The sequence below is a fragment of the Protopterus annectens genome, chromosome 3.part0, assembly GCF_019279795.1.
Source record: "Protopterus annectens isolate FY-2018-M chromosome 3.part0, PAN1.0, whole genome shotgun sequence".
Lineage (NCBI taxonomy): Eukaryota > Metazoa > Chordata > Ceratodontiformes > Protopteridae > Protopterus > Protopterus annectens.
The window spans coordinates 369,778,256-369,799,493 of record NC_056731.1 but is presented as its reverse complement, the minus strand read 5'-3'; the positions used below and the strand labels follow the sequence as shown (position 1 = coordinate 369,799,493).

Here is a 21,238-nt window from a genome sequence, read left to right as displayed (position 1 = left end):
GTGGCAACCCCTAACTGGGAAAAGCCGAAAGACACAACATTCAATAGTGGTTCATCTTACAGAAGAAATAAGGTTTATATAGATGAAGGAGAGAGTGATCAGTAGAGTAGGTGAAGGCATCATTGGAGCTCAAAAAAAGAAGTATGTTGGTAAATCAGCAGATCATGAAAAATGTGAAATAAATCTCAGTTTTATGTATTTCAGTGTTATAAAGGCCTATTCTAGTTGTCAACTAAGACTCCCTTATTGAGGAGAGTATACTACTGAATCAGGAAGCTTTATGTTGAACAAATAGTTTTAGTTACCCGGTATGCATTTTATTTATTTATTTGTTTGTTTATTTATTTATTTATTGTGTGTTTTTACTGGGAAAGTCAGACTAGGCATGAAACCTATTTTCAGGAGAGACCCAGGAAGAAAAGTTCCACACAAAATGACAGTGATTACTTATATTGGCGATAACGGGTAACACAATGCAATGACAACATGGGAAACGCAGTAGGAATACTAGTACAACAGTAATATGGAAACATGAAAACGAAAGTAATGTAGAGGAATTTAATGTTATACAAAGAAGCAGATACAATCTGATATGTTATACACACAAGTGTTTCTTCCTGTCTAATACTTTGTCACAGACTAGTGGTGAATTAGTTGTGCATCTTATAATCAGAATAATTTAGTAGGCTCATGGAATAGGCTAACATCAGAACAGTTGGCTAGCTGTGGCCAGGGATTATCGACTATGACAGAAGGATATAACACAATTCCTTTTACGTCATTAGCCACTGTTGAAGTTAATGCAGTAGTGTTTAAGTACTGTAGCTGAGATAAGAGAAATGGAGTGTGTAAGTAAGTTAGTTAGATGTGACGATTAAGTTGTAGTGGGGACAGAGATGTTGGCTTAGGATTAAATGGATTGGTCTTAAAAGGTGTGGTACAGGGGCCTATAGCTCATAGGGTGCAAGATGTTGCTTCAGCTCAGACTTGAAAAACTTTAAGTTCATATTTTAGCTTAAACATGAAGGAATAGAGTTCTGCTTCTTTGAGATATAGTTAGAATACAATGAGTGTCATGCTATACTGTTGTATTTAGTTACACTAAGTAACATTTTATCACCAGAATGCAAGAGCCTGCTGGGGGAGCAGGGATATATTAGACTGTTAAGAGATGGATATTGTTCCAGTTCATGGAGTAGTTTATGAATTATAACTAAGTGGGAGTATGTGTCAGTTTAATTGTTTCAAAGACGGGTAGAAGTTTGTTCTATTTGCTATGGTAGAGGAAAGTTTGGCTATTTTACTGTAGCACTGTTGCAGTTTCAGAGGTACCGAGGAAGATCGATTTATCAGAATAGGAGAAGCACACAGTAGTGTTAGTAGGAAATAGTTTGAGGCAATGCTTCTTCTAGCACTGCCAGCAAGGAATGGTTTTACTCTGTCAGATTTTGGTATGTCTTCTTTATCACGTGTTATACAGTGATCAAACTTAAACTGAATTTCTGTGGTGACTCCAAGTAGTTTAGTATGAGGGACTAATTCTATTTTTGCATTATTTGTTGAGGTAATGGTGGTGAGATATTTTTTTGCAATGTATTGGTTTATTGTGAAGAGCATTAGTTTAGTTTCCTTGAGGTTAAGGAGAATATGAGAGTTAGTAAGCCAGCTTCTATGAAGAAGAATAACTTTTGGGTATTTTGTTATAGTTCAGTCAGGATTTTAGATGTACAGATGAGTGTGGAGTCATCTGCATAATGTATGCAAATGTCAAATACGTAAAAAACTAAACTTTAACCCACTCACATTCATCTCATCCCTCAAAGAATGTAACTGGCATCCCCTAAAGTATCTCAGTCTTGATGACACAGTTGACTTTTTTAATACTACCTTCCTGAGCATCCTTAATTACCATGCCCCCATAAGACTTTCCAGAACGAAAGCAAAATCCTCCCCATGGCTACAGAAAACCACTAAGTCAGAAATGAAAAACAGGGATAAAGCCTGGGAGCACTGGCGCAAAACCAAAACCCCCTCAACTAGACAGAAATTCCTAGAACTACGCAATAGAGTTAAAAAGCTAATAAAATAGGACAAATTCCAATACTACCAGTCTGCCCTAGACACCTCCCAACACAGCCCCAAACAATTCTGGTCCTCCATAAACTCCATCCTCCACCCAGGTAAAGTCAGTACCCTCCTCCTAACATCCCTCACTCCTCCAAAAATATTGCTACCTCATTCAACACACACTTCACACAAACCATACTATCACTAGCTAAACAACACAACCCCCCTCCCCTCCAACCCACACCTTCAACTAGTAATCTCCTCACTGCCTTCTCTTTTTCTCCTGTACCTACCTCCAGCATAAAAAAAACTCTTAACTAAACTTAAGTCCACCAAATTAGCAGCAGACAACCTCCCAAGTGAATACCTACAAATCGCAGCTGATGCTCTGGCCTACCCAGTATCCATCTTGATTAACCAATCTCTGTCAGAAAGTTGCATTCCCACACTGTGAAAAGTATCACATATAATTCCCATCCACAAAGGCGGCCCCCCCACAGAACTAACCAATTACCACCCCATAGCTATTCTCTCTCCACTCTCCAAAATACTAGAGAGATGCATACATTCTCAGGTCTCAGACTACCTCCTTACTAACAACCTCCTTTTCAGTACTCAGCATGGTTTCCGACCAAACCATAGCACCACCACTGCCTTACTCTCCTTTACTAACACTATCCTTCAGCATAAAAACAATAACTATCTCTCCTCTGCTACTTTCCTAGACCTATCTAAAGCGTTTGACATGGTCCCACACAAACAACTCATCTCTGTCCTCAATAACCTATCCTTCTCTCAATCAGTCACCAACTGGTTTTAGAGTTACCTGTCTGACTGTCAACAATCCATTGTATGGCAGAATGACATATCTCCCCAACTACCTGTCTCCATAGGGGTTCCCCAAGGATCCATCCTTGGTCCCCTACTCTTCTCTGTTTTCACCAATAATCTAGCCTCTGCCACCAAATATGGCACACATACAATATGCAGATGCCTCAACCATCATCTGCTCAGCCCAGTCCCTACCCAAACTGCAAAAAGTTACACAGGAAACCTTTTCCTCTGTTGAAACTTGGTTATCCGATGCCCAATTAATACTCAACCCAAACAAAACTAAACTACTCATCTTCCAACCCACCAAACATACTCAAAACAACTCTCACTTTAACATCACAGCAAAAGACACCACCACTATATACCCAACTGAACACACTAAATTGCTATGAGTGGAAATAGACAATAAACTAACATTTGACATTCACATATCCATGACCATAAAAAAAGTCCACAAAAAACTAGGAGCATTATACAGAAATAAGCAACTTCTCACCAAAGCAGCAAAGATTTCAATAGCAAATTCCCACCTTATCTCCACCCTACTTTATGCCTCTCCAATACCAACCTAAGGCAATGCGATCTAAACAAGCTAGAGACCTGTTACAACAAAATCGCCAAATTCGCCACAGGGGCATCCTACCGTAGTCACCACTGTCTCTCACTTGCTGAACTGGGCTGGCTTGAACTCCCTCACCTCCTTCAATGGTATCAACTATCACTCGCCCACAAACTAGTAAACCATCCACTAAATGTCCCATCCCTCCAGAATCTACTCCAACCCTATCGCACCACCAGACCACTAAGATCCAGCAACAAAAATCACTTGCAGATCACTAAAGCCAATAACTCTGCTGGTGAAGCACTATTCTCTTGCACCATAGCCAAATTATGGAACTTCCTCCCACCCACAATTACCTCCGTATCATCATGCACCCACTTCAAAACTTTACTAAAAGCGCACCTAAAAACATGCTGGCTATGCCCTTGCAACTCCCACTCTAATATCACCCACCCCATCCATCCACTACCTTTCTTTCCACCCCACTGACTACCTTGATTATAGCAAACTCAGATGCTCATAAGCCTAATGCTTATTATACAACAGGAACTTCTTATTGTAACATTTGTTAATGTCTTTTATGTACTTTGCAGATAAAGATTCTAGTTGTCTACTGATGTACTATGTTCTTCATCTGTAAATATGTTTGTAATTAATTGCTATGTTAAACTGTTAATCGCTATGTAATCCAATGTAACTACTGTCTGTTTATTTTAACTCTGGTGCATTTCTCCCCGGGCCTCCGCTGAAAATGGACCTGCGTCCAGTCGGACACTCCCGGTCAACAAATGTAAATAAAATAAAATAATAAAAATAAAAATGATTGTGTTATGCAAGGAAACAGTGTGTAGGTCATTGATAAATAGGGTGAACAAAAGTAGGCCTAATATGAATCCCTGGGGGGACTCCTGCAGGTGTGGGTTGTTATGGTCAGTAGTCATTTTGCCACTTAGAGCTGGATGCCTGTCTGAGAGATAACTCTCAAACCGGTGTAGAGATATATTATCCAAGCCTAATGATGATAATTTATGTAAGAATTTTTGATGATTGACTGTATTAAATGCTTTAAAAAAGTCAAGAAGAGTGGAGACAAGGTTTTTGAGTTTCTGTTGTGGTTGATTGTGTACATACAACTTAGCAATGCTGTAGTAGAACTGTGGTTAGGCTGAAACTTGTATTAGGTTGGGAGGAGGAAAAGGTTATGTCCCAGGATGAAATTCAGTAGCTGAGAGTGGATGCACTTCACTGAGATTTTTGACAGAGGTGAGAAAATAGCAGTTGGTCTGTTGTTAGAGATTTCTGTAGAAGGGGCATTATTTGGTAGAAGTATAGCAAAGGAATTTTTTTTCCAGATTTGTGGTGCATACTATTCACTGACTGAGTTGTTTAATAGGATTGACACAAAGTATTATAGTGCATCAGCAGCTGTTTGGAGGTATTCTGGAAGCAGGTTGTCAGGGGCTAAGGTAGCTGGTTTTAACCTATAGAGGTAAATTTTAATGGTAGAAAGTGACTGATGTGAATGAAAAGGGGGTTCCCGATATGGGTGACAGCAATGGGAGTGTCTGGTTAGGACTGCCATTTGGTTACAATAAGGCTAAGACTCAATGGAGGAAGTGATGGCTAAATAGAGTAGCTATATTATATTTTTGATGGAGGTGGTTAGAGGAGGTTGTGTGATTTTGCCTGGGTTCAGTAGGTTTCTTACTGAAGTCCGGAAAAGCTTAGGAATGGGCTGGTGTTTAATTTGTAGTTTGGCACAGACATTTTTTTTTGTCAATTCTAATATGGTACTTCACCTGTTTTTCTTTTTTTGGTTGTCTTAAGTTATTTCAGGTTAGTTGGATTTCTCTTATATGGCCATGTTTCTAGAACTTACCCTTTGCTGTTATTAGCTGTTTAGTATTTTTGGACAGCCACAGGGCTGAGTTAGATTTGACTCATTTAGTTCTAATTGGGGCAAGTTTGTTGAGTATTTTTAGAAACATTTTATTGAATTCTGTGACCGATATTCCCTTAGCAGATTCTTGCATTTTGGTGATGAAATGTTACCATCTAGTGGTAGGTATTTGAGTATATTGGTATTTGAGTATACTGGTGTTTGAGTATATTGGTATTTGAGTATATTGGTATTTGTGTATATTAGCATTTGAGTATACTGGCATTTGAGTATGTTGGTATTTGTGTATATTGGTATTTTGGTATATTGGTATTTGAGTATATTGGTATTTGTGTATATTGGTATTTGAGTATATTCCTAACCTAACCTGCTGCAGAGTATTGGTGAAAAGATAACTTCAATGAGGTAGTGCTTTGCTATCTTTTGGGTATAGTATCTGATAAGGTAGATTGGAAGGTGGCCACTTAGGGTACTTGGCAGTGTGCCAAAGCAACTGTTTTTTTTTTTTTTTTGGCTTTGTTGTAAGTATCCAATTTAAGTTAAATTCCCTAGATGTATTTAGATTATACCTTGTGGGTGTATTGAAGAGAAGAGTGAAATTATGGATGTTTTACTGGCATTTTCAGAACTGATTATAAGCTAATTGATGTTAGCATCATACAGTATTGTGGTTTTGAGGATAATATTGGTAGATAACAAACTGAGGCTATCTACTAGAGTGGAAATATTGTTGCCAGGGAGGGTGGTATATTCCTGCTATGAATACCCTTTTGCATGCATTGAGTATTTCTGCATATTTAAATTTGGGACTGTTTGTGAGATAGAAGGATAGATCTAGATTGTTATATATTATGGCTTCTCCTCCACTTTTTTACGTATTTGTTCTAATCTGTGGAGATTGATTTCTCATCTTTAATTTCTTTTTTTAGTGCTGTTTCCATGCCTACAATATCTGGAGAGTGATAGGCTTTCCAGACATGCACTGTGTAGATTTTGTTTTGAATGTTCCGCAGATTCGCACAAGCTATTTATATTCCTGGTAAGTCTGTTAGTTTTACGGTAGACAGGAGTGAGTTAGAGAGGGTGTAGCACTAGAGTGACATGGCCCTGTGTTGAGGTGAATGTCACCACTTAGTTTAAGGTTTAATGTAAAACAGTGGTGGGAGAACATACATTTGTATTTTGGCATGATGCTAGGCATTTGAATTATGGGATCATTGTCTATGATTTTGTTTTCAAAGTAATCTATAGGGGCAGTTTGATAAAGAGATGCACCAGTGGTGACGTAGGGATTATGCCTGTTTTCAGATTAAGTTGTGCTGGAGGGTCTAAAATGTGAGTGATGTGGAAGGTGGTGGTAATATGTTAATTGTGTCAGAAGGCAAAGTATAAAGAGTATTATAAGGAAAAGAGAGGATGTGATTGTGGGAAGAGAATTGAAGTGTGGCTGTGCTGGATTTTAGGCTGGAATTTGGGAATGGGTGGAGTAAAAGTTAAGGGATGGCTGTTTATTGGTTTAGAGTAAAAGGGTAGGAACAAGGTAAGTTTATAAATAGAGTACGTGGGTGAAGGAGTCAGCTGGGGGTAGAATAGGGGAATGGACTGTTTTGGAGTCATTCAGGTCAGGGCGTGACAAAGTGATATTAAAATTAGAATACAACAGCCTCACTAGCTAGAAAACAACAGGGCTAAGGGGATAGCAAGCAGGTAAGTCTATGGAATGCAGTTGCTCCACCCAATGTTTTTTTTCCTGAAAAACAATCAATTAAGTAGAATGCATAGTGATAGAAAGTCAAGTTCTTTTTTACTCTGACTGCTTGAGGAGAGTCACAGCATTTAATTTTATTTTTATGGGAGCAGCACTTACCTGAGACCTAATACGTTTATCATAAGGCTGATGTTCTACCAATATGTTCCCTTAGCTAGAGGTCAGTCACTGCTACATTATTTATTTATTTTATTTTTATTTAACATTTTATTTACTGGGAAAGTCTGACTTGGAACAAAGCCAATTTTCAGTGGAGGCCCGGGGAGAAATGCTCCAGACATATGTCTTTGTAACGTGGGAGGAAATAGGAGCACCCAGAGGAAACCCACACGAACGCAGGGAGGACATGCAGACTCCGCACAGAAGGCACTCCAGCTGAGAATCGAACCAAGGAACCTCTTGCTGTGATGTGACAATGTTACTACTGCACCACTGTGCCATCATTATTATCATTAGTAATATTATTAGTATTGTTTTAAACATCTTTATTGAATTACCACTCTTGACATAGGCAAACTTACATTTATATAAAAGTAATCAAACATGTTTATAAACATTATACTTCACATATATCACTATATATCATATAACCTAAGCAACATTACATACATTATTCAATTCCTGCCTTTTTTTAAACAAGAAACATCTTTATTAAGCCATCAGAACATAGGCAATCCTACATTTATATAAATGAAAACAATCCTAATTGCAAGCATTTTACATCACAAACCATACTGACACACTCCCAGTCGCAAACATTATACATCACTTATAATCGACCCAATCGTTTTCAGTCAAACATTGCAGAGCTCATTTAAGTCCTGCCTTCTTTTAAACCTCATTCCTCCTCATATGTAATGTTCCCACAATTCCCATTTTTTCACATGTAGTTTGCTCCTACCTTTTTCTAAAGATCTCAGTTCCAGGTGTTTTATCTCTGTTACTACATTCACTACTTCTAGTGCAGTTGGTTTAGATTCTGATTTTCATTTTCTAGTAATTGCTTTTTCGGGAGCCACCATAATTAGACACAGCAAGGTCTTACCATTTCTAGGCAATTCGGATTCTGTATCATAGCTTAGAAAAATCATTATCACACCAATCTGCCCACCCAGCATCTCCGACAGTGTATCCCAGAGTGAATCCTTAAAGCTCATAGCACTCCCAGAAAATATGTTCCCAATTACCTCTTTCTTTCTCGTCACACCTCCAACATTTGCTTTCTACCTGATGAAAAATTCTCTGGAGTCTATATATATTTATTATTATTTTTTATTTTTTTATTTTTTTGCAGGTTGGCAGTATTAATTAGTGGCTGAGGGAATAGCTTTCATCAGGAAAGCTTTGCTCTGTGAAAGCAGTATATGCTAAAATGTTAAATTAGAGTAAACTAAAGCAATACAATGTCTGAGTGGTTGGGGTAGGGGCTTCCAGCAGTTTCACACTGCACTACAGATTACTGTAATGCAAAGGTGAGGGGCAAGAGTATCTACAGCTCTAAATATATATTCAGCAGTTTCATTCGATACTTGGATACTGCCTTACATTAGTTATAACACAAGGTATTGTCCTTTTTCTGCTTTTAGAAATGTGGCTGAAATTCAGCTGTGGAAATTCCTTTGGCAGTTCTATTTGCATAAAACTTCTGCAGCAGGAATCTTCAGGGCAGCTATGTGTTCAGCACACTAATTGTAGCATGAGATAGCTGAAAGGATTTGCAGTCACTTTGGAGTTGCTTTGGCTGAAACTATATGTCCCCCACCTGTCCATCTAAAGGTAGACATGTCATAGTATGTACACCCCTTTACATATCAGTAAGGCTTGTAATCCTCCTTTTAGGGAAAAATCAGGTTAAATGCAATTAATTCAAAACAGTGGCCATACTGATATGTACTGTCACGGTACCCATAACATTAATATATCAGATTACATTTCAGGTTCCTGTTTCATTGTTGTTATAACTTGTTTTTTTTTCTTTTTTCTTACAGATGAAGTCCTTTCTGAAAATTTTCTGGATTATAAGAACAGAGGGGTTAATGGATCTCACCGAGGACAGATTGTCTGGAAGATTGATGCCAGCTCCTACTTCCTAGAACGTGAGTGTTGCTTCTGAGATGAAATATCTCTGTGTGACTGGACTGCTTCAAGGGATAAATTACTCTGACTTTTAATGCCAGCACAGATAAGTGTTTCTGTGGGAATACTTGTATTTCCTGTATAGTAAACAAAATGGAATGTTGTTTCATTTCAGCTGAATATTGCTTTAAAAACCTCATTTAAACTGCATTTCTTCAGAGATGGTATTTTATTCTGAACCAGTTCCTTTACAGATGCCATTTAGATGGATTTTTGCAAGTTCTGCCTTACTGTTTCCTACTATTGTCATACATATATGTAAAATTACTCTGCTTATATATTTAAATAAACTGGGTAGCATTTGCAGAGTTATTGACACTTGGAATTCAGCTCCTATCTCTGCAACCAGCATTGTGAGTCTTGGAACAAGTTCAGACGATTGTTAGATGCCTGTTGTATCACACTGACTGGGAGTACAAGGCTGCTGTTTGGTGCCAGACCAGCTTTATGGTCTTTTATTCTGCTGTCATATTCCATAACTAGAAGTAGCTAGATCCATAAAGAGACAGTTACTGCTACAGTATTTAATTATTTTATTTTTATTTAACATTTTATTTACTGGGGAAGTCTGACTTGGAACAAAGCCAATTTTCAGTGGAGGCCTGGGGAGAAATGCTCCGGACATATGTCTTTGTAACGTGGGAGGAAACCCACACGAACGCAGGGAGGACATGCAGACTCCACACAGAAGGCACCCCAGCTGAGAATCGAACCAAGGAACCTCTTGCTGTGATGTGACAATGTTACTACTGCACCACTGTGCCATCATTATTATCATTAGTAATATTATTAGTATTGTTTTAAACATCTTTATTGAATTACCACTCTTGACATAGGCAAACTTACATTTATATAAAAGTAATCAAACATGTTTATAAACATTATACTTCACATATATCGCTATATATCATATAACCTAAGCAACATTACATACATTATTCAATTCCTGCCTTTTTTTAAACAAGAAACATCTTTATTAAGCCATCAGAACATAGGCAATCCTGCATTTATATAAATGAAAACAATCCTAATTGCAAGCATTTTACATCACAAACCATACTGACACACTCCCAGTCGCAAACATTATACATCACTTATAATCGACCCAATCGTTTTCAGTCAGACATTACAGAGCTCATTTAAGTCCTGCCTTCTTTTAAACCTCATTCCTCCTCATATGTAATGTTCCCACAATTCCCATTTTTTCACATGTAGTTTGCTCCTACCTTTTTCTAAAGATCTCAGTTCCAGGTGTTTTATCTCTGTTACTACATTCACTACTTCTAGTGCAGTTGGTTTAGATTCTGATTTTCATTTTCTAGTAATTGCTTTTTCGGGAGCCACCATAATTAGACACAGCAAGGTCTTACCATTTCTAGGCAATTCGGATTCTGTATCATAGCTTAGAAAAATCATTGTCAGACCAATCTGCCCACCCAGCATCTCCGACAGTGCATCCCAGAGGGAATCCTTAAAGCTCATAGCACTCCCAGAATTTTCCCTGGATTTGCTCTAAGTAGACCACTCACACAATGTTTTTAATGAATTCAGATTCAAATGTCTTATCACATAGCCAAACAAAGTTTTCCATGGTACCCTAGTAACATATATTATCAATCAAAATGAAGAGAGAGACACATAGTAACTCAGCCACTATGAACAGTGTAAGAAGTCAAACATAATCCATGCATCACTGGTGTTTCATAACTCTGCAGCTGGAAAACATGTTTATAAAATGAGAAACCTAATATAATATGGCTCTAATATTTAAAATATATAAATGAAATGTCTGTAGTGTAACAGCACGACTACTGTTTTATTCTGACTAAGGCAGTGTTCATGTTTATTTGTTATAAGTAAAGTTCTCCTGAACATGTAAGCCCTCTCAGACCACTCAGTTGCTCAAATGATACACGTATCACGTTCAGAAATATAACACATCACGTCTGTCAAAATAATTTGCTTTGTATAAATGAATGTATAAATTGTAGTTCACACGTTTATCCTAAATGTTACACATAATTTTTCATAGCACAATGATACACTTGTAACTGTTAACACAGTAATTGTTTGTCTATTATTTTTTTTTCTGTTAAGATAGTAGTGCCTTATAGCTAAATAAAATACTTTTTATATGGACTACAATATGTTCCTCAGATTTGCTGCATGACTGTCTGAGTGGCATGAGGTGATGGCCTGGCCTTTAATTTTGATTTTTTTTTCTGAGTCTGTATTTCGCCTCAGGTTCTGGAACAACTGGTTTGGGCCCTAGGTTTACTTATACCATTGCAAATGCCAGATGCCAAGTGTTCCCATCATCCTTTCATAGGATCTGACAACAAAAGCTCTTGGATTTATCATAAAGGTTATCCCTTCAGGAATCTGTAGCTGATAAGACAATGTTGCATTATCTGCTGTACTGCCCCTCCAACCTGTATACTCCTATATTTGCCAGTAGGCAGTCCCAATTTGTCATTAGATTGTAGTTCCTACAGCACTTTTGACTGTTTGTCATTGTATCTTTTTGTAAAAGCCTCACCTTTAGTTTTCTGTAGGACCACTTTGTTTGATTAATTTTCTCTAATGGGGATTTCTGACGGTCATCTCTTTACTGCTAGTGAAAGCTTATAGAAGAACAAAGAAGACCTGCATTGTGACAAATCAGTATAAGATAGTCTATGAATCAGCAACTTTCTTAATCAGCCATTTTACTCCATTTCAACCGCTCTGAGTGCCTATGATTTTACTTGAGATTATATATTTAAATCCATATATCACTGCAAATCTCTAAACACTGTGCAGCTGAACTTTGACCCACTATCAGTTATTGCAGCATTTGGAATTCTAAGATGTGCAAATAATTATTATTATTTATTATTATTATTTATAATTATGTATTTTATTTTACACTGTGACTTCACTGGCACTTGTGTCTTATAACAATGCTATTTCTAGATAACATGAGCAATATTTCAACTGGATAGCAAGAGAAAATGTTTTGTTTCCACATCATTTAATTCCTTAGTAGTCAATGTGAAACTATAATGAACCTTATCTCTTGTGTACAACCACAAGAAATCAAGTGAGAATGCTGTGTGAGTCTGTGTCCCACATTCTCAGTAATATCCTGAGATACCTGTCAGATAAGCTTTCATATTAGACTCTCTCTGTCTATCTCTTTCTTTTTCAGAGCTAGAGGTACCTTTCTGGCTGATTGTATTACAGGTTTATTTCTTTCTGTTCCTCAGTTTTATGTGTAACATTCAGATTCCCTATCATCTGAAAAATATTCACATTTATCATGCCTAGTGCAGCATACTGTCCTTTTGCTTCATTAACAAATGTATGTGTGTTGTTCAAGAACTGTAGTTTGACAGTTATTCTGTTAGCCAGAAATTTATGTTTATCTTGCATAACATACATTAAGGCAGATTCATTTATATGTCTTTAGTCCAGTGATTGGTGCCTTATTATTTTTCATGGTCACTGAACATAAAGAAGAAGAAATGTGTCACATACAATGCATATCTCTGCGATATGGAGATGGCGTTGCCATTATAAGACTTGGATATTTTATTCTTCATATTTACCACAGGTTGAATGTTCAGTTTTGCCAGTTAATTTTTTTCTAACATATCAGCTTGTGCTCCCTTATGAAGCTTGAAGCAAAAACTGACATTGTGTACATACATTACATTCCAGCCTTTTTGTTTTTCTCACTTGTGTTAGAACCCACAAAGAGACAGACTGACACCTCACTGGAACTGCGGTCCTCAACCATTTATTCAATTATCTTGTGCTGTTTCTTCGGCTGAAGGCCTTTATGAAATGAACCTTTATTCAACATTTCTAACATTCCTTCTCAAATGCTGAGCAGTTCCTTGGCTTTTGCTTCCCATATATAGTGTGTGCAGTTTATTTTTTTTCATCCTGTCTTCATGTCATTTCCTATTTAATTGATTCACATTCCTTTCTCTTTTGTTTTGGTGACCGTGTTGATTTTCAGAATTGAGTCTTTTGGCTAAACACAGATTTAATTCTAGTCATTATGAGTTCTTCAGCTTGTGAGGTATGCATACCATTTTTAAGCTTTAGCTTTGATACAAGAAATTTCTCTAATTTTCATCTCTGGCAGCCTTTATGACTCTTTCATGAATCAGTGAATCAGCAAGAGTATCAACACTGCATGACTAAATTTTTAAGTACATCTCCATAGACATGGTCTCAGTTTATCTTTACGTATTAAATATGTCTCATATGTTTAATTTTTTCTACACTTAAAAACAAATATTTCATACTTTTCAAATAGCAGTTTATAGTGCTTGTGTTCTTCTTCCATCAGCTGCATCTGTACCTGCTAAATTCAGACAGCTTTCTTTCTCAGCATCTCCAGTTGCAGTTAAGTAGATGCAAACCTCCATTTAAGAAGTTACAATTGTTCCTTGACATTGTTAATTTAAATTCATTTGAAGATTTGAGGTACCGTGCTGATTTTGGATTACATAGGTGCTATTTCAGTCCATCTCATTGGGAAATCACTGAATAACTTGCAGTTTTAGGCAGAGGGATGATGCCCCTTCTTTTATTCTGCCCCCCCCCCCTTTTCAGGTATGGTTCATCAGGTAAGTGATTACCCAGACACTAGCTGAGTACAAGAACTTCTACTCCTTTGCTTTATTCTACTATCTATTTCACTCAGACAGGCCTGCTCAGACTTGTATGTCACCCATGTAATACAGTTATCGCTTACAGATGTATAACAACTATAGTGTAGTTATCAATCATGTAATAAAACAAAATATTTCAAGTCATGCACATATGATTAATGAATATCAATCAAATTTCAAGTAATGCATGTTGTTAGCTACATGATATTTTCCCCATGCTTATATAACTGTGGAGATAGTATATATATATATATATATATATATATATATATATATATATACACACACACACACACACACACACACACACACACACACACACACACACACACACACACACACACTAAGTAAGGAGGTATGGCAGGGTGAAATCCCCCTCATGAATGCTGCTTCTCTGAAAAAACATTAATTTTGTGTTTTAGCACAGATTTGTATAGTTGACCAGTTGGGATTGACTTGTCAGTATATTTGAGAGTTAGGAGGTGGAAGTTTCTGGGTGAACCTTTATTTTATACTCATATTTTTGAGTCAAATGATGAGGAGGATGGTACAGATTCAGTATTTTGACATTCTGAATTTTAAGTACTGTCCATCAAAAGGAAAATAAATCTGCATTAAGCTGAATTTTACTAATTTTAAAAGGCAAGTCACTGTATGTTGGCTAATTGCAATTACTGAATAGGGTATTTTAGGATGCTATATTGATGCATATGTTTTTAAAATCTTTTACCTGCCACATAAATGTTTATTTCACTGTTTTACTTTGTCATTTCTGAATTGCATATCCTGTGTTATTAATGAAAGATTTTAGACTTACCTTCTGGGTTGTAAGGGTGAGCATACCATCATCTTTATTTTTATCTAAAAATATACATTTTCTTAATAATGTGAATCATATTGGTGGAATTTTCTTTTTCATTGATGGAATTTTCTTTTTCCTATAGTAAGTAAGGAAATACTGAAATAATCGAATATGGATATTGGTAGTTTTGCATTCCTTTCTAGGTGTTTTTTGTCATCATGCCTGCCGAACGTCAAGCCTTCCCTTATCAGTCTTTTTATCTCACTCTTTCCCCTGTACTTGATATCCATATAGGAGGTGAGAGAGGACCAGAGATACCAATATCCAGGCAGCCATTATGTTTGCTTGTGTTATCATCCTGGTAGTGAGAGAACTGTAATTATGGCCCTAAACCCTTCTGTATGTGGGGAACGTGTAACCTTTGTTATTGCACTTTGCATTCCACACATTAATGCATGCTTCCATGTCCCCATTATTGAAGACTATTGCCAGCAGTTTGGTGAGCTGGACTTTCACCTCAGACTATATCTGTTGCCTTTCCTCCAACATACTGAGACAATTTACTGTCTCATCCTTCACAGTGTCACCCCAAGATGTGCACATCCAAGCTTCACATAGCTGCTCCAGCAAACCTGTTTCCAAAGCCTCTGATCAAAGTCAGTTTACTTTGTCCATAGTCAGGGCTTTATTCCTCTATGCACCAGTTCTGACAAGTCAGTTGTGATGACCATTTGAAATGTCAGGACTCGTAAAGCAAGTCCTAAAACATGGAGGCTGAATGTCCAAAAAACAGACTTACATATACCAAGTCCAAGATGGCCATTTCTTGGAATACTCCATTTCTCTGAGGTATGGCAGTCTTGGAGCAGGTATATGTAAGTTTGGGGGTTTTACAGGGATTGCCCCCCGTCCCTCAAAAAGAAGTGGACAAAGAGTGATCTTTGAGATTCACTGGTCTTCTGTCAATTCTATATTTTTTTAAGTCTTTTCGACACCAAACATTTCATTAGGGAGCTGCCAGCTGTACCTTCTTGATACAACCTCTTCAGTCATTCACACAATGTTTCTAAATCTGGTAGGTTGCTTAACCAGGTACTCTAAAAAGCTCCACTCTTTTTAACTATATTATACCATATGTGTTAGGTGCTGTGTTAATCTAAACAGACTTACTTTATCTAGCCATGTGACTCTTTTCCATTTGTTTCTGTAGCTTTCCTTGAAATATTTTGAAACTATGAGAATTAAAGGAAGAAAATTTGATATCTGTATCCTCTATGCCACTGTTGCATGTTGAACCTTAGTCTGAAATAACAGCTCTAGTCAGAAATAGTCAGTCTCTTTCATATCTATAACTCAGATCTGATAAAGGAAGTATACGTGCCACATTAGATTGTGGAATACTTGCTCATGATATGAATTTTGTTTACTGTGGAAAAATATGAATCTTCATAATTTTAAAATTAGATTACCAAGCTTAAAATGATGTTAATAACTGAAAAGCATGGCTATACAAAATCTGAAAAAAATGTTTGTACTGTTTGGGTAGATCCAGTCTATGTCTAAAAGTTAACACCTTGGATTTTCCCTTATCACAAGATGTACTCTGTTATATATTCCTAGCAATAGTTAGGTAAGGTACATATCAATTTTTTTTTACTGCTGGTCATACTGGTTTTCAGCAAGAAATTTCTCGGTCTTGTGGGAACAGAATGTTCTAATTTATTGAAATATTTTAATGCAAACAAAACAGGAGTGAATTTTAGCCTGAATGCAAGATGCAGTTCTCCTCACAAGATGAGTACGAGTCTTGTATTTTCTTCATCAAGCCTTGCTGAATACCTTCATGACGAACTAAATTTAATTAGATAAAAAAGGCACACCATTTTCAAGATAGTTTCACTGGTGCTCTAAACAGAGTGAGCTGTATTTCACTGATCTGCATGAAACACCCCGTGAATAAACTGGATTATTTCATCAGCGTTTCTTACAGTACTAGAAATATTTAGGCCAGGCAGAATACATTTGTTATCCTCAGTAACTCACAAATTGATGGTGTTAGTTAAGTGATTGTTAATGCAACAAATTAGGAGAGTATCACCTTTCTAAGCAGCATTATAAAGTTTCATTTCCCACTGACCATCATACTGGTATTATCATACCAGTCTGTTAAGTGGTTAGCAGTGTACTACAGACTGGCTAGCCTCTCACATTATATAACTGCATGGCCTGGTTTGCAGTCATCTGCAAATTCTTTAAACAGATAGAACCACTTACTTGGACACCAGAAAAGAATAGTTCAACGTTTATTGGGCCCAACACTGACCCTAGGGCATCCTACTTGTGTCCAGCTACTCTTTATTACCTAACATGCTGACCACCTGTTTTCTATAAGTTAGGCCTGATAGTACATCATTAATTAAAAAAGGTTTGAGTGTTAGGTTTGATTAAAGGTTGTGTAAATAATAGGAATATAATCATATACTTATGTCATAATAATTAAATGTAATGCTCTATCAGTCTTCTACGTATGAGTTTGGAAACATATTCAGAGTGTTACAGCAGACAAAGCTTACAAGATCTGCTTTTAACACAGGTGTACTGGGTTGGAATCAACTAAATGAAAGGGATGGCTATTTTTACCTATGCTAGAATGTATTATTCTTTGCAGTGTTTTACAACCCATGCATGTTAGACTTATACCTCTGTATTTGTTAGGATCAGAGGTTGTATTTCTCATCTGAATGGAAATAACTTAAGCTACTCAATATATCAGGTAAACACCTTCTTTGAAGTAATTCATTAAACAGTGTTTTTAGAAGAGTTAACATTGGTGTTTATCTTGCAAAAACAAAAATGCTCCCAGTATGTTTCTTGGCTCCTTAGGCTTTTAGATCTCACTTTAATTTCATCTTCTAAAATAAGAGATGTGGAAAGCTATAGTGGATTAGCATTTGTTACACTTACAGGAAGTTTTTTCTAATTTTTTGTTACAGCAAGAAGCAAACTGAACATTAAACTGTCTTGCTGTACCACTTACTACTATAATGCCCTTGCAACTCCCACTCTAATATCACCCTCCCAGTCCAACCACTACCTTTCTTTCCACTCCACTAACTACTTTGATTATAGCAAGCTCAGATGCTCATAAGCCAGTATTTATTATACAGCAGGAACTTCTTCTTGTAACATTTGTTAATGTCTGTTATGTACTTCACAGATAAAGATTCTAGTTGTCTACTGATGTGCTATGTTCTCCATCTGTAAATATGTTGTAAGTAATTGCTATGTAAATTGTAAATCACTATGTAATCCAATGTAACTACTGTCTGTTTATTTTAACTGTGGAGCTTTTCTTCCCAGGCCTCTGCTGAAAATGGACCTACGTCCAGTCGGACACTCCCGGTCAACAAATATAAATAAATAAATATAAATAAATAAATAAATAATAACCTCGTGATTCCTATCAGTGACATAAGAATACCCTTTATTACCTCTACTGATTCTGATATAACTGTACAAGGCCTTATAGTTGTCAGTACCCTTACCCACCAATAAATGTTACCTTTGACTTATTTATTATAGCAGTTAAGCATTTGGTAACACTTTTAACTATAAACAATTTATAAGCAACCAAGAAATTATTAAATGTTGTTGTGCATCTTTTTTTCCACTGTTGTAGATTCTCTTACTGTTAAAATTGTGTCAGACTGATATATTCTATGGTGGGTGCATCAGATATTGATGCTTGTCTGGGCAGTTATAGTCAATATATTGTTGATTTCTGTTAAATTCTCACTTGAAGATTAAGATACCCGAGTGTACTGTACCTTTGTAGGACTAGTTCAGTACTATCCACCACACGAAAAAAAGCCATTGAAATTCCAAAAAGACAATTTAATAAAATACAAGTCATGCACAAGAAAACTGCTGTCGCACCTTGGCTTTTACAAGACTTTCACAGAGTATAACAGACTTGTGAAACATCACCCTTTAAATACTCAATTAAGTAAAACATCAATTAACATTTTCTAATTTTTAAAGCTACATCTCTACAGGAAACATTTCCAGTTACACTCTTGATTAAGTCCTGTAGGGCTCAAAGTATTACATTTTAAAATAAATTCAGATTCCTTCTTTCCCAACTGCTTTTTATATCTATTATTTTCAAATCAGCCTTTAAAACTTGTTCCAACACCGTTGCTTGTAACCCCCCCAAGGTTCCCTCCATGTTTTTCTAAAAAGTGTATAGCAACTGGATCTGCTTTTTTGATGTCACGTATATGTTTTTTTAACCTTATTGCTAAGGTTTTCTTACTTTCTCCTATGTAATATTTATTACATGGACATCTCAGGTTGTGAATTATTCCTTCACTTGCACAGTTATAAGTGCCTATTTCTTGATATTTCTTGCCATTTATATGTAAAAAACTTTTTCTTATGAATGGAAATATACTGCATTTACCACAGGGAAAAGTTCCCTATTGGCTTATTTCCTTATATCTGATGCTATTAAGTAACTTGAATGATCCATGCACCAAAAAATCTTTTAAATTTCTTCCCTTAGTATATGAAAATTTTATTTTTTTGTCAGGCATATAGTTCAGTACTATTTTTATGATTTATGATTTATATTTGTGAAAGATTCTGTTATGTCTCTATTTATAACATTACATTCAAGTTAATCACTATAATGTCTTAAGTGTGTGTCCTCTAAGAGTTAAATTCTGACTATTTACATTGTCCATGATATCTTGGCCGTGGGTATCACTGTATTAATGTCACGTCCAGTTAAGCTTCTCTTATCTAAAGTCACACATTTTAAAATAGTATCACTGTGTATTTTAAATGACTCCATCATTGCAAAAATATTGTTTTTGTGTTTAAGAAAAATTTCCTTTAATGGTTTTGGAACTCCCTACATATGAAATATAACAAGATGCAAATACATATGTGTAAAAATAGAAATAAATGTTCTTTTCATAGAGCAAAGCATTGCTTCTGTGTTTGCAATGTTCTTATTTAAATTGTAAATGCTGATAAATAGCTAAACTGCAGAACAGACTGTGAATTTCTCATATGTGTATGTTAGCTGTAGCAAGTCATTTCTTGCTGTAATACAACTAGGACATATTCCTTAGTGTACTGTTAAACATATAAATGCCATGTGGCGAAGGTGAACACCATCATGTGAGCATCTTCCCAAGATACGTAAAACATTATCTTTTATGTTTGCTACCAATAGCATGACCAAGGATGATTGTATATGTGTCATGATGGGAGGGTTTTATGAATGGCTGCAAGTCAATCCACATTCCAGTCAAAATGCTGATTATCTAGTTATATGCAGGCAGAGTCTCATCATTATTTAGGCTGGTATATACGGCCCTTCTGTCTCTGACGTAGAAATGCACAGGAAGCTAAAAGTATGGCTCTGGAATTTGAGAAGTGTCTGTTAAGACTGATTTTACTATGTTTTTTTCAAATAAGAAGTCAGCAAAGCTTCAACTGTATAAAACAAACTTGTTGAAAGTTTTATCTGGATATAAAAACTGTAAGTGGACAAGGAGGTTGCATCCCCCAGTTATGGGATATCACTCCAATGCCTACCTTACTATGTAATAATTCCTTTCTTACACAACTACAGATTAGAAAAAAACAGCCTGTATAGTTTGACTTACTGCCAGTGTAGAAATGAAAATTGCTCTGATGGTGATTTGCTCTGGGAAACAAGATCTGGGCAAATTAAATCAATGAACAGAAATCAGTGAGGTTAAAATCATTACTCTGAACCTCATGTAGGGAAATCGTTTAAATTTGCCATTAGCAACCAATAAGTAAAATTCCCAAAGAATGTAATAAAAAAAAGAAACACAGTTTTGTAAAGTTACACTGTTGGCAAATCCGCGGTGGTGCAGAGGTAGTGTGGTTGTCTCACAGCAAGAGGTTCTCCCGTTCGATTCTTGGCTGGAGTGCGGGGAGTGCCTTCTGTGTGGTCTGCATGTCCTCCCTGCGGTTAGGTGGGCATTCAAAAGACATGCGTAAATGTGCGTGCCTTTGTTGAAGGTTGAATGTCAAGCTGGCACCTCGGCGTTCATGAAAATCTACTGCCAATCTTTAGCAGACCGGAGTTCCATTATGGCGACCCCTAACCAGGAAAAGCCGAAAGACAAACAACAATAACAACGCTGTTGGCAAATGTGTCCTCTTTATATCAGCAAAAATATTATTTAAGAAAGCAAACCACATAACCAGGCCATGTTTCTGGTCTCACTTAAAAATGAGATCTTATCTAATAAGAATAAGCATAGTAAATAAATAAGAGCTAATATGTCATGAGCATGTTATTGGCAGGTATTCAAGTGCGGCTAAGTAAAAAGTCTGATACTTCTTCGTTTTTGTCAGGGTCATATAATGTGAATTCTCACCAAACAATGTTTTTAAGCCAAGTCTACTCATTTATTTAAATTGTTAGATCTGCTATGCCATTTGATAAAAATAGTTG

At 36.4% G+C, this 21,238-nt stretch overlaps 1 protein-coding gene across 1 annotated transcript in view; it reads left to right on the top strand.

Annotated features, from left to right (window-relative positions):
* The window catches only part of HECW1 (HECT, C2 and WW domain containing E3 ubiquitin protein ligase 1), a 2,794,797-nt gene that overhangs the window by 713,832 nt on the left and 2,059,727 nt on the right, over window positions 1-21,238 (top strand). Inside the window, exon 4 of the mRNA XM_044065592.1 lies at window positions 9,120-9,227. Within this exon, the coding sequence (XP_043921527.1) occupies window positions 9,120-9,227 (108 nt within the window). The remainder of the gene's footprint in view (window positions 1-9,119; window positions 9,228-21,238) is intronic.